This window comes from Scleropages formosus, chromosome 19 (assembly GCF_900964775.1).
Source record: "Scleropages formosus chromosome 19, fSclFor1.1, whole genome shotgun sequence".
Taxonomy (NCBI): Eukaryota; Metazoa; Chordata; class Actinopteri; order Osteoglossiformes; family Osteoglossidae; genus Scleropages; species Scleropages formosus.
The window spans coordinates 5,534,828-5,547,189 of NC_041824.1; the positions used below are offsets into that span (position 1 = coordinate 5,534,828).

General features: G+C 45.2%; 1 protein-coding gene across 4 annotated transcripts in view; it reads right to left on the bottom strand.

Annotated features, from left to right (window-relative positions):
• Positions 1-12,362, bottom strand: part of col11a1a (collagen, type XI, alpha 1a) — an 87,805-nt gene that overhangs the window by 21,371 nt on the left and 54,072 nt on the right. For all 4 annotated transcript variants that reach the window (XM_018741311.2, XM_018741312.2, XM_018741310.2 and 1 more), the window contains 10 exons: positions 11,890-11,943; positions 11,596-11,649; positions 10,016-10,069; positions 8,416-8,523; positions 7,266-7,355; positions 6,653-6,706; positions 2,952-3,059; positions 1,787-1,894; positions 1,173-1,226; positions 776-829 (listed from right to left, as the gene is read on the bottom strand). In XM_018741311.2, coding sequence (XP_018596827.2) covers positions 776-829; positions 1,173-1,226; positions 1,787-1,894; positions 2,952-3,059; positions 6,653-6,706; positions 7,266-7,355; positions 8,416-8,523; positions 10,016-10,069; positions 11,596-11,649; positions 11,890-11,943 — 738 coding nt within the window. The remainder of the gene's footprint in view (positions 1-775; positions 830-1,172; positions 1,227-1,786; positions 1,895-2,951; positions 3,060-6,652; positions 6,707-7,265; positions 7,356-8,415; positions 8,524-10,015; positions 10,070-11,595; positions 11,650-11,889; positions 11,944-12,362) is intronic.

Genomic DNA, 12,362 nt, shown 5'->3' on the forward strand with positions numbered 1-12,362 from the left:
CCGTATATTTGTTTGCAAGCTTTTTTATGCGTACTCTGTTTTTTGCATCATGTTTTGAAACAGAAAACATGACGTACAACTAGCTGAGGATACAGAATCTCGGTAAGCTACGGATGTGCAATATTAATAAATATGCACAATTTACACAAAAGCCTTGGAGAGAATACATGAGAGCAACGCGACCCGATGTCTTTATTGAAGAAAACGGCTCGGGATACGTGCCGCGGTGGCTCAGCGCTGCTAGTACAGCGGACGAACATAAGTACAATGTGTTTTACAAAGCAGTTAAGGTCGAGGACACACAACAACACCCAGCGCTTCATTTTCTCTTGAACAATCTTTTGCGGGGCATCAAGGAAGAATTGGAATGACGGAGGGGCACAACCCACAGGTCTCAATATCGGCGCAATAATAATGCTTAGATTTCCATTGCTTCCAGAGTTGGTGGTGTCAAGAAGACATAATGGTTTCAATTTTAGGGTGCGCTACAAGATGCAGCAACCAGCTAAAAGCCCCGGCACCTGCCTGAATAATGCATTTTATGCATAACACCTGTGCATGTCCCGGGTGAGGAGATGTACTTCACTAGACATTTATCATCCCAGAGGGACGCTTGAGAGGAGATGAAATGCACGGAACAGATTAAAAAACACGACATAGTCGAGGGAGACACCGCAGGGCCTCCTTAGACGTTGACTGCAGAAAAGTGTTTCCATGAAAGTTACTGCTTCGGGGCTTTTACAGCTGTCAGTTGGGAGAGGATGTGGTCACTCACAGCTGGGCCTGGGGCTCCAAGGGGTCCCTGAAGACCAGCGGGTCCAGGAGGTCCCTGTGGGAACACAATGCACAAGGTTATGTGGAAAGAAGTGTCACAGCTAGTTTACAGCCAGCGACTAATATTGATGTGTTTCTCGGAGCACACAGCCAGAGGCCCAGGGGCCACTACTGACAGAAGAACATGATGTATATCTGGAGGCCCCTGCTCTTTGCTCACATTTGCCTTAAGGAGTAACAGAACATTTTTGTCAAAAAACCAGCAGTAACACCACGACTGGTTAACAACTCTAGATAATTAAAGAAAACAATATTAGCATCTACTCTTATTAACAAGGCTATTTTTCACCAAATACGAACATGCCATACAAGTACAGCACTAAAGGAATCAAACTCACTTGTTCACCCTTGCCTCCTTTGCTGCCCTTCTGACCAGGTTCACCAACTTCTCCCTTGTAAAGACAGGATATACATTTTATGCGCGCCATTTAACACCCTTTGCAATAAGAAGTTCCGGAGGTGGCGCAGATGGCACAACGAAGACTTTTTCTCTTACCTTGTAAATATAAGTGTTAAGTAGTTCTTTCATACAGTAACATTGCTCACAACATATTAACTTACAAAATGAAAACAAAGTTCTAAACATATTCAGCTGCAACATGTCAATTTTGGATGGCTAACATTTGGAGGCTATGATAATGAAGAAACTGTCTAAGCTCAGTGCTGTTCTCTAGCTTAGCACTGACTCAACATCTCAACATCTGATTTGGCATGAGAAGAAGTTCATGATCATGTGCCAACAATACATCGCCTCCATGTGTCTGACAACATCTTTCATAACATATGACCATACTAGACATACAGCACAGGACAGAAGCTGTGTCTCTGAAGCAGATGGTCTGGGTTTGACAATGATTGTGGTCATCAGTCACAGGAGGAGTGTGTTGCAAATGATAAAGATACCCATCTTGGTCAAAGAGGAAAGAAAGCGGACTGGGGTTGGCAGGCATACCTTGTCTCCATCCTCCCCAGGTGGACCCTGGGGTCCAGCGGGGCCAGGCAAACCAACTGGTCCCTGCACACCGTCACGGCCCGCTGGTCCCGGTGGACCTTTCTCCCCCTGTGTGAGAACACTGTCATTTGTGAGCTGGGATGGAGCTCTGATAAACAAATGGTACAAGTCTAGTCCTGTTGCCAAGATGTAAAGGTTTGAAACTGGTGGTATATGTAATATTCTTAAAAAAGTGTTAGGAAATGAAATCAAAAACACTTTGTTTCTTTGCAATTAGCAAAAAAAAAATTAAAATGATTTATGGTTTAAAAAATGCAATTTAATAGTTTAAATGCAGTTTCTACTCATTATAACATTGTTTATGCATTCACATACTCTCTATATACATATACTGTATATGTAGAAATTTTTTTTACAGGATATAGATACATATGGATACGTGCAAAAAAGCTTATTTCAATTTTTTATTATTCTTAAAAATACAAAACCGGATGCAATATGGGAAAAAGTTTTATAGTCAAAGATGAGATGATGAAACAAAGATAACTTTTTATACAAAATGCAAATTTCAGGATTTTATCTGTAGCGCAAACCTAACACTGCCCAATTCACAAGAAACAGTGCCTTTAAAATAAATTATGGTGGTGGCAGCATCATGGTGCGGGGATACGTTTTATCAGCAGGAACTTAGCATCTAGGCAAATAGAAGGAAGAGCAAAGCAGAGGGAAACACTTCAAGAAAAATGGTACATTATGCTAAAAAACTGACTCTTCAGAGAAGTTCACCTTTCAGCACGATAGTGACAAGGTCAAAACAGCACTGCAATGGTTCAAGAACAAAAAGGCAAACGTCCTATAGTGGCGCAATCAAAGTGGTCAAGTCCCGATCTTAATACCATCGAGAATCTGTGGCACTATTTGAAAACTGGCCCACGACCATAATCTAACCAACCTTCTTACACATAAAGACAAAAACTGTACGACTTGTACTATTCACCGTCAGCTGCATAAAAAAACTGCCTCTATTTCATTGCTTCGATTTATTTGTGCTTGTAATACAAAGTAGCAGGTAATATCCATAATTAAGTTATAAATTTTATTATGTGTAACCGTAGCAAGAAGTATCCAGCTGTGTCTGACTCTATGGGTAGCACCCAATACTCACAGGAGCACCTTTCTCTCCAGCAGGTCCCGGGGGTCCTTGGGGACCTGTGCGTCCAGAGAGGCCGATCGGCCCTGCAGATCCTGCTGGGCCCCTTTCGCCAGGAGAGCCCTAGAAGAGAGTCAGAGACAGACACAGATACAGGGAGTGAGAGAGGGAGATGTGCGAAACATCAAACGCAGAATAATTAATGACGCGTTCACACATATTTTATAAGACAGGCCCCCCAATCCATACTGATATTCTATGCTAACATTCACAAAGAGTTCCAGCTTTTTCATGATTTATTTATTGACACCTACAAAGCGAATAAATTGACAGACTTTACAAAAGGGACTTTCTAAAGTAATGCCTTGAAATAAGTTTACCTTTACAAGTTAAATTTGAAAAGTTTCTTGTTTTGACATGCATCAAGATTTTTTTTAAAATAAAAATTAACTGATGCATTTGCACCACAATAATATTACCAGGCTGGAGAAACAGACAAAGTAAGTCCATCTGCCTTTCAGGCTACACGGTCAGTAAAAACATGGTAAATCATTAATTTTTTGTTGTGTCTGCACCAAACTAAAATCTCTTTCAAAATACATTACAGAAGATTTTTCTTTAAAAATCACTGTAAATGATGTACATGTGGGGGCTTTTAAGTCAATAAATATGTTTCATTTGCATAAATATCTGGCACTCAGCTACAGCGCAAAAATAATGACTCTCCCAATTAAATTTTAAAATTGGCTGATATTGAAACTCTATTCACGTTTTATGCTTTTCCATTTTGAAATGTCTGCCAGCCCTACATTACCACATGAATGGACAGAGGAAACAGTGCCTTGGATATCTCACCTGATGAAGGCACCTGTTGCAACCACACATCATGGCAAGGTTAAATAATAAGTGTTAAAGTCATACCATGAGATACCCTCATTCAGGTGATTAGAAGTTTATTTTATAAGGAGTTTCATTCACTACCCTTCCTTTGGCTAACTGGGCATTCCTTTGCATTTACGAGCTCCGAATTTAGATTTCGTGCCTCTCTACAGCAGAGAGGTACAAGACCCGAGCCACCATGAGCTTTTCTTCTCAGTTAGAGTTTGTCTCGTGCTGCGAGAAGTTAGTTCTCACCCTCCATCAGCCCTTGTTCCCTAGTTTCACCTGTTATAATGTCAGTGATCACGTCCCCGTTTGGACTGTCCAAACCATGTCCACTTGTCCACTGAGTGTCACTTCGTTCACATTGTTTTCGTTGATTTCTTTTCTCTTCACTGTTGAATTAATATATAAACACAGAGCATCATATGTATGTATGTTTTGTTTGTGAGTGTTAAGTGTACAGTATATAACAGGTACGGAAGAGCTGAACGAGTGCAGGTAGGCAGTCACACGGTATCATACAGTAATTAATTACGGGAAACGGCACTGCTATGTTGTGTCCATTTTAATGGGATCTGGGGATTTTTTCCATAGATGCACATCAGTTTTGGGGTTTTTGAACGTTACAAAAAATTGTTGCCATTAAAACTAATGGAAGTTACCTTTTTGCTCTATGAGAATTCGCCTTGTTTACCCGCTTTACTGATTTAGACACTCTTCTCCAAAGTGACGAACGTCTCAGAAAACAACACAAAAGTACATTAGACCAACAGACGGGGAGATCTTAGGAAGCGCTTCTCAGGATGAACGACCCCACTAATGCCAAGGGACACAGTAGAGCACGGTATACAGATTAAACTGAACCCAGCTCAGCCCAGCCTCTCCGCTCCTCCAAATGGTTCAGCACAACCCACCGAACCCAAAGCTCTTAAACACCCGTTTCGAGCACGAAGCGGAACTGCAGAACTTCACTCGTAGGAACATTAGCCGGAACTGCGTGAGCTCTGAAAGGACGATGCTGGGCTGTGTTCTTCATGGCCACACGGCTCTGGTGCTGTTCCTGTGCGCAAAAGATGCCTGTAAACTGAAAGGGGGATAAAAACGGCCCTCCAACATTGCAGCGGAGATGATAGCGCGCCTGCTGGACACCCGGCGGCTCCTCGGGACACTGATGTGTGTCCTGGCACATCCACTGCTGTCCTCCAACTGACTGTGAAGCTCTGACATCGGTGGCACGTGACACCGGAGAAAGGCGCCGCCGCTCCGATCACAGAGCTCCTCCGGGCCTGGGAAACGAAGCAGCTTCTGTCTCCTGATGGCCGCTGACCACCCGGGGGCTAAAGAACCCGCCTGGGCGCCCGTCGCAGACACCGTTAATAGAATGACCCCCTCCCCTCCGGATTCAAGTCTGGACCCGTGACTTTGCTCTCGTCGCCTTTTGTCGGGCGTTAATCCCCTGGGAGGAGCTGAGCTGTAGATGGGAATAAATGATCAACACACCACAAGTGGCGGGAGAGACACCCAACAGCGAATAACAAACACTGTTGCGCGGGAGGCAGGAGCACAGAACGAACACGCCGAGGACGCCGACCGTGAACTAACCACCCGCTGCACGAGAGCCTCGGGGAGACGACCCACACAGCGCAGTTGCCTTCGGAGGAGCCTTACAGTGAGCGATTCCAGCTGAGTGAGTGAAGTTTAACATTAAAACGCCGCTGCTGCCCTGTGAGCGCTTTCAGAATGGAATTTCCGGCCCTTGACATGACACAGAACCCGGGTCGGGGCATCGGGGCCGTGCGGAGGCGACGGCACGCAAACGCCCAACAGCTCCTTTGTCACACACACTGAATTCTCCATCATTTCGACTGCTGAAGCATCGGCGGAATGACATTAAATAATAAAACACTTGACGCATTCATTTCCCGTCTAGGATTATGCCTAACAAAGAGCAATTACAAGGAGACTTACAGGGTCTGCTGGCAGAAGAAGAGAGAAATAAATTAAAAAAAAAAATAGGACTGTTGGAAGTACACTGTCATAAAATTTTTTTTAAAGCCTTTCAGACATTGCAACTTTCTGGCTGTCGCTTCTAATCTCTCTTGGCAGCTATAGAAGGTGAAATGTCAAGAAACCATAATTACCACCTAGATACCATGTCTATCCTGTGTGAGCAGCTGGAAAGTGGGAAAGTGCCCTCTAGTGGCACCACAGGGGAAGTGCAGCCTGCAGCCAACAGCCTTGAACCACACAGCTGGGGAGCTGGAAATGCCTCTACATTATGGGGACTTAAATATGGTACAGATCGTACCAAATCATCAGGGCTGATGTGAAAAAGCTGCACATTAACAACATAAACCACATTTTACATTGTATTGCTTATACTTTATAGCACGGAGGCCCTCGGCTTCCAACAGGTTCCGGCAACCTAGTCATTACTCAAAAATCCCATTGTACTGTATTACATGAACCACAAGGATCCATAAACAATTAAAATGCATGAATGCTATTTTGTATAATAAGGATTTCTTATATTTTTTCACTAATTTCTCACAATATTCATGATGAAATATTTATTTATGTCTTTGGAGTGTGGGAGGAAACCAGAGCGCCCAGAGTAAACCCACACAGACATGGGGAGAACTTGTAAACTCCACAAAGACTGAGCAGGGACTGAACCCATGTCCTCTTGCACCACTCAGACACTGTGAGACAGGAGCGCTACTCGCCTATCATCATTCTGCCCACATTTCATATATAAAATTGTTAAAAATGTCTAACATCCACTTGCAATGATCACATGACAGGTTTCCGAGATCGAGACTGAGGTTACTTACGACGGGGCCGGGGGGGCCCTGAGGACCTTCTCCTCCTTTCAGGCCAGATGGACCCTGTAAGAGGAGCAAACATTAGAACTGTGGGTACAACCATTCATACACAAGTAACACCATGAGACAGCGATTAGCTGGGAAAATAAGACATACGCTGGGTCCCCAAGCCAGGATGTGATCTTATGAAACTGAAAACGTGACGCTGCAATTTAGCATCTGCCGCGGAGTAAGTGGAGTGGTACCATACACCATGTCGGTTCAAGGAAACAAGCGGATGCTACACTTGTTCGCCGTACTTTGTGTCGCCGACACTGTAATGGGGTAAAATACCATGTTAACTTGTGCGTACTGTAATGTCACAGTCTGACACCATGATCTTTAGTCTGGCACATCGTGGCACAGCTGAAACAGCAGAATTTTTCTCAGCACTTCTCTAATGTGTAAAATGCCAGCTTCAGCCGCCCCAGACAACGTGAGCTGGATGGACCCCGATGTCCCCGAGTACGTGAGCTGTGCGCTGGGGGGAGTCTTGGCAGCGACAGAAATGCCATCTGCCAGGGGGACGAAAGAGGAGAACCCTCTCCTCCTGGACGAGGGCTCACGGCAAGGCAGCTCTCACCGGTGCTCCAGGCAGTCCTCGCTCTCCGGGAAAGCCTCTGAGACCGGCGGGACCGTCTTTCCCGGGGGCTCCATGGGGACCGGGGTCTCCCTGAGAAAGAGAGCGCACTTTAAACAGCATCTTTCCACTCCTGCCACACGGACGTCGTTCGGAAAAACGTTTGGATCGGCAGTTTCGATCTGTTTTTCGGTAACTTTCACAGAAAATATAATTACGCCGTGTTACAGCATTTACTGTGCTGCATGAGGAAAACTTTCCGGATTCCGACTGCTCACATGGCAGCTGCGCCCCAACACTTCCAGCAACATCGGCGCTCCTTTCACTCATAAAGATCTTGTGCTGAGCTGTAAAATGGTCCATGTTTGGCTGCTGCTGAGTCAGTCCTGTATTCACACAGCATGCTGTGAAAAATGTTTCGCCCCTTTTCCAATTTTCTCCATTTTTGCAGCTTTTTGGCATTAAATTTGATCTGTATTTTTTACCAGTTCTTTCGGAATGGAGCCTGGGAGGGAAAGCGTGGCACCAGTGTTGCTTTTGTACCATTCCCCCGGTACAACATAGTAAATAACTGGTTTTCGACACCTTTAGCTGCTATGAGTGCAACATGTCGACAAGCTCCATTTAAGGAACGAAAGTTCAAAATTAACGACACAATTAGCCCTTCTCCGTTGTGCTGACAAAGGCCATCGAGAGATGGGACTTAAAAAAACCCAGTCAGTACAAAGCAGAATGAGATGGAGCGTCGCGATTCGGGTGGACGTGGGGAGCAGACTGTACGCCTGTGCAGCAATACAGCAACTCAATGATATAAATATGAAAACATACTGAAGATGTCAAGTGGAAGCAGTGATGGTGACTGCTTGATGGGGGCACCAAATGGAGCACCCCCCCCCATTGTCAAACCTTGTTTTTCAAGCTACTGGGAGTAATGGAGGAGACGAGGGAGGAGAAGTTCCACCAACAAACCACCTTGAGCATTTTGAAGACTCGCTCAAGCGGCGTGTTTCGTTTCAGACTGATGGTGACAGAGGGCTGGGGGGCTCAGCGTGCTTCCTGGCATTTGAGGAGATTACCGGTGTGAAATTTCAGCCCTGGAGATGGAGCCTTGAGAAAGACGTGGTATGCCCGACTTTTGCGGGTTGGGACAAACCTTGGCTCCTTCTTTTCCAGCAGCACCAGGAAGTCCCTGCTCGCCGGGGGGACCGGGTGGCCCAGGATGACCTCTCTCCCCAATAGGACCCGTCTCTCCGGTGGGACCCTGCCGAACAACGAGTCAGTTCAGTTCAACATTACCATTCCAATCATGCCAATGCGGGGGTGTCCAGCATAATAAAATACTGTAAATTTTACTGTTATTAGTAAAATAATGATCCTCTATATCAGAAAAATGACTCCTAGTAATATTAAGTCTAGTTAAAGCCGTTCATGTAATTATTGGTGTGTTGTGCTACTGCTTTTCAGCTCAGATGTAAGAATCCCAAAGTCACTTACCGTGTTTGTTATAAAATACATTTATGCATTTTTTTAGCTGATGCTTTTTGCCAAAGCAACTTACAGTGTTAAGGTTAGAATTATTAACCCATTTATACAGCTGGGTAACTTCACTAGAGCAATTTAAGGTAAGTACCTTGCTCAAGGGTACTATAGCTGGAGGTGGGGATTAAACCTGTGACCTTTGGATCCAAAGGCATTAAAACTAACCCTAACCCTACCAGCTGACCCTGGTAATACTAATTATTACTAGTATACACTAACTGATTTTAGCTGACACTTTTCTCCAAAGAAGTTTACAGTTTTAGTCAACCTACAATTATTGACTCATTGAAACAGCTGGATAATGTTACAGGAGCGCACACACACACACACACACACACACACTTTCAGAACCGCTTGTCCCATACGGGGTTACGGGGAACCGGAGCCTACCCGGTAACACAGGGCGTAAGGCCGGAGGGGGAGGGGACACACCCAGGACGGGACGCCAGTCCGTCGTAAGGCACCCCAAACGGGACTCGAACCGCAGACCCACTGGAGAGCAGGACCCGGTCCAACCCACTGCGCCACCGCGCCCCCGTTACAGGAGCAATTTATGGTAAATACCGTGCTCATTACAGCTGGAGGTGGGGATCAAACCAGCAACCTTTGGGTAAAAAGGCAGTAACACTAACTACACCCTTACAAATACATATACACCTACCAAAAATACTGTAAATTATATTGTTAATGGTAAAATTGTTTCCATATATCAGATAAATGACTCACATTTACATTCATTTACTTAGCAGATGCTTTTCTCCAAAGTGACTTCCGATGAACTCTATGTAGTGTTATCAGCCCACACACCTTATTCACTGCGGTGATTTACACTGCTAGATACACTACTTTGTCTTATAAGAACATTAAAATGTGCTAAAGCAGTTGACATAACAAACAGTGGTGTATTATACACTAGATATTTTACACTTCAGTCGGTCACTGTGATTTTTACACGTGCAGCCCTGGAACCCGTTCACAGTACTTGCTATGGCCCTCTGACAGTCCTGCTTTAACAGACTACAAATGATGCTGTGGGACTTCCAGCTTCCTGTCAACAGAACGGTGCTGTTCGATGGTGGGGAATTTTCTAGAGGCTCACAGCTTTACAGCTCGTAATATTCTCACGTGACTGGAACTCGTGCGCTACTGAAGAACTCGAGAGAAGAGGCGAAGCCTGCAGCGATGGTGACTTTACAGAAGGAGAGCTGACATACCTGCGGTCCCACGACTCCACCTGGACCCGGTGGACCCGTCTTCCCTTGGAACCCCTGAGTGCAGACAGCAACATGTCAACATATTCAAACATATAAACAAAGAAAAGCTCTTGTCGCATGACGCAAACAATGAAATTTCCACTAGTGAAAAATAGGAGGGGGTGGGAATTGTTTGGGGTTTTTTGCTTGAAAGCCACCAATTTACATTTAATAATTAGCTCATGAGCCATTTAATTTGCCTGGACTTCCTGCATCAGCGGCATTTCAAAAGGCTCCTTTTTCCACTTCATAATCTACTTCATTACTGCCAAAATATCTTCTCCAAAACAGTCTTTTCTCTTGAAGTTCTGCCTAATGATGATTCTGAATATTGTTCCACTGCTTTAATCATCTGTGGGCTGGCGCTCTCAGTGAAGCCACTGACTGCTTCCCTTAACCATTTTTTTTTAAACCAGGTCTTCTCATGATTCTAGCCAAAGGTGGCATCAAAAACTGCCCATTGTATGTCCAGACCTTTACTATGGTAACCGCTAGCTGGAGAATTCTCTGGTCCTTTGCTTCATAATAAACCACCTTTAACATCCACAAATATTTTATTTATTTATTAACCGGCAGAGAACAAAACCTTTCTGGTTTACAAAGTGATGAAATCCGTGAAAGTGCCTTAATTCTCATTAAATCCCCCCAGGGGATTATTACTATAGCGAATTAAGAATATACAGTATTGTATTCATATTCGCCCAAAGCAACAATTTTGGGAAATGGTACGAGACGCCATGGCAGACCCAGCGCGAGGAAACGTCACCGTTTTTCCGTGTTCGCCGGCGAAAACCCAAAGTGGCAAAGCTTCTCGTTTCATGACTCAGCACTTTCTCTGCTGCTGTCGGAAATGACTCCTCGGCGCTTTTGATTAGTTGTAATTCCAGCAAACTTGTAGAACTAAAGTTTTGGAGGTGCAAGCATAAATTGACATGTCTGTGCTTTTATTATCATTTCAAAGACTTTTAAACCGGCAATAAATTAGTGCATCCCTTTTCTTTAAAAAAAAAAAAAAAAAAAAAAAAAAAAAACGATACCTTCAGCAGTGTCTTTAACCGCTCTCGAGCGTTCAAAGTATTCCCTGCCTCTGAGCACCTGGGTTCATTTCCAAAACAAAAGTGCCTTCAGTCAGGGAAGCTGTGGGAACTGAACCGAACTGAGTGACTTTAAGCTTGAGGTGAGGGCACTCACTCCTCGAACTCTATAACGGCCCCACACAGCTGGCGAAGACCCTCCAGGAGAGCCCCTTCGACGCACCACGCACCCCACGGTGATACGGGGATCGCCACTGCCCGAGGCCCGTCCCCCCTGAGGGCCACCCGAGCGGCAGGATTCCGCGAGTGAGCTGCCGCACACCTGCCTCCCAGTTACGCAAACACTCCAGACCCTGGGCGACCGATCCGTCCAGGTGTGAAAACTTAGAGGCTGGCTGCGCTCTCGAGCAGGATAGTGACGCGGAGGCTCTATCTTCCCACATCTGGCAGGAAGGCTGGGGGGCGCCAGCTGTGCGGTAGCTCACACTGCACCACTCCGGTACTTACGGTCTCTCCTCTCTGCCCTGGGTGACCAGGCAACCCGTCCTTTCCAGGCGGTCCCTGCAGTTATGAAGGTGAAGACAAACCAGCACAGCGAGCGTTACCATAAGGAAGTTACCGTGATGTTTACCTCACTGCCCTTGTTCTAAATCATCCTCATTCTGGCACTTTCTATGTCATTTCACTGCATGCAAAATATGCGCATTCATTATGTTTTTCTACATGTAACAAAATCACTTACAGAACAAGGGACTAATAACAAACAAACAAACAAATAAATAAAAACTACGAAACACTCACAGGGGGGCCCTTCGGCCCCGGAAAACCCACGGGGCCCTGGGGTCCTTGAGGTCCCTGAAAGAGGAACGATGGGGGTCAGAAGGAAACGGTCGCGTCTCCCCGACTAATGGTTTCACAGAATGGAGCATCAGTCCCGAATAACCCGATGTTCAGCGTAATAAAACACCAAGAGTGAGCTCAAGTGTTGGGTTCGAGAGGCTCCAGGACCCCGCAATAACAGCGCAGCTCACAATGCAGCCGCTGCCACTGGAATTAACCTGATAATGGCGATGGCAGTCCAGGGACACGTTACCGATATTCATTTAAAATACACCTTAAAAGCGGTGACCTTGAAATGCTGGTTAAGCAGAAATGGCGGAGCAAACCGGCTTCTTTGTGTTTCTCACTACTTTGCAAATTACTTCCATTAACATATACAGCACCGTACAGAAGTCTTAGGCACTTACATGTTTCACAGAAACATTTGTTTTAGA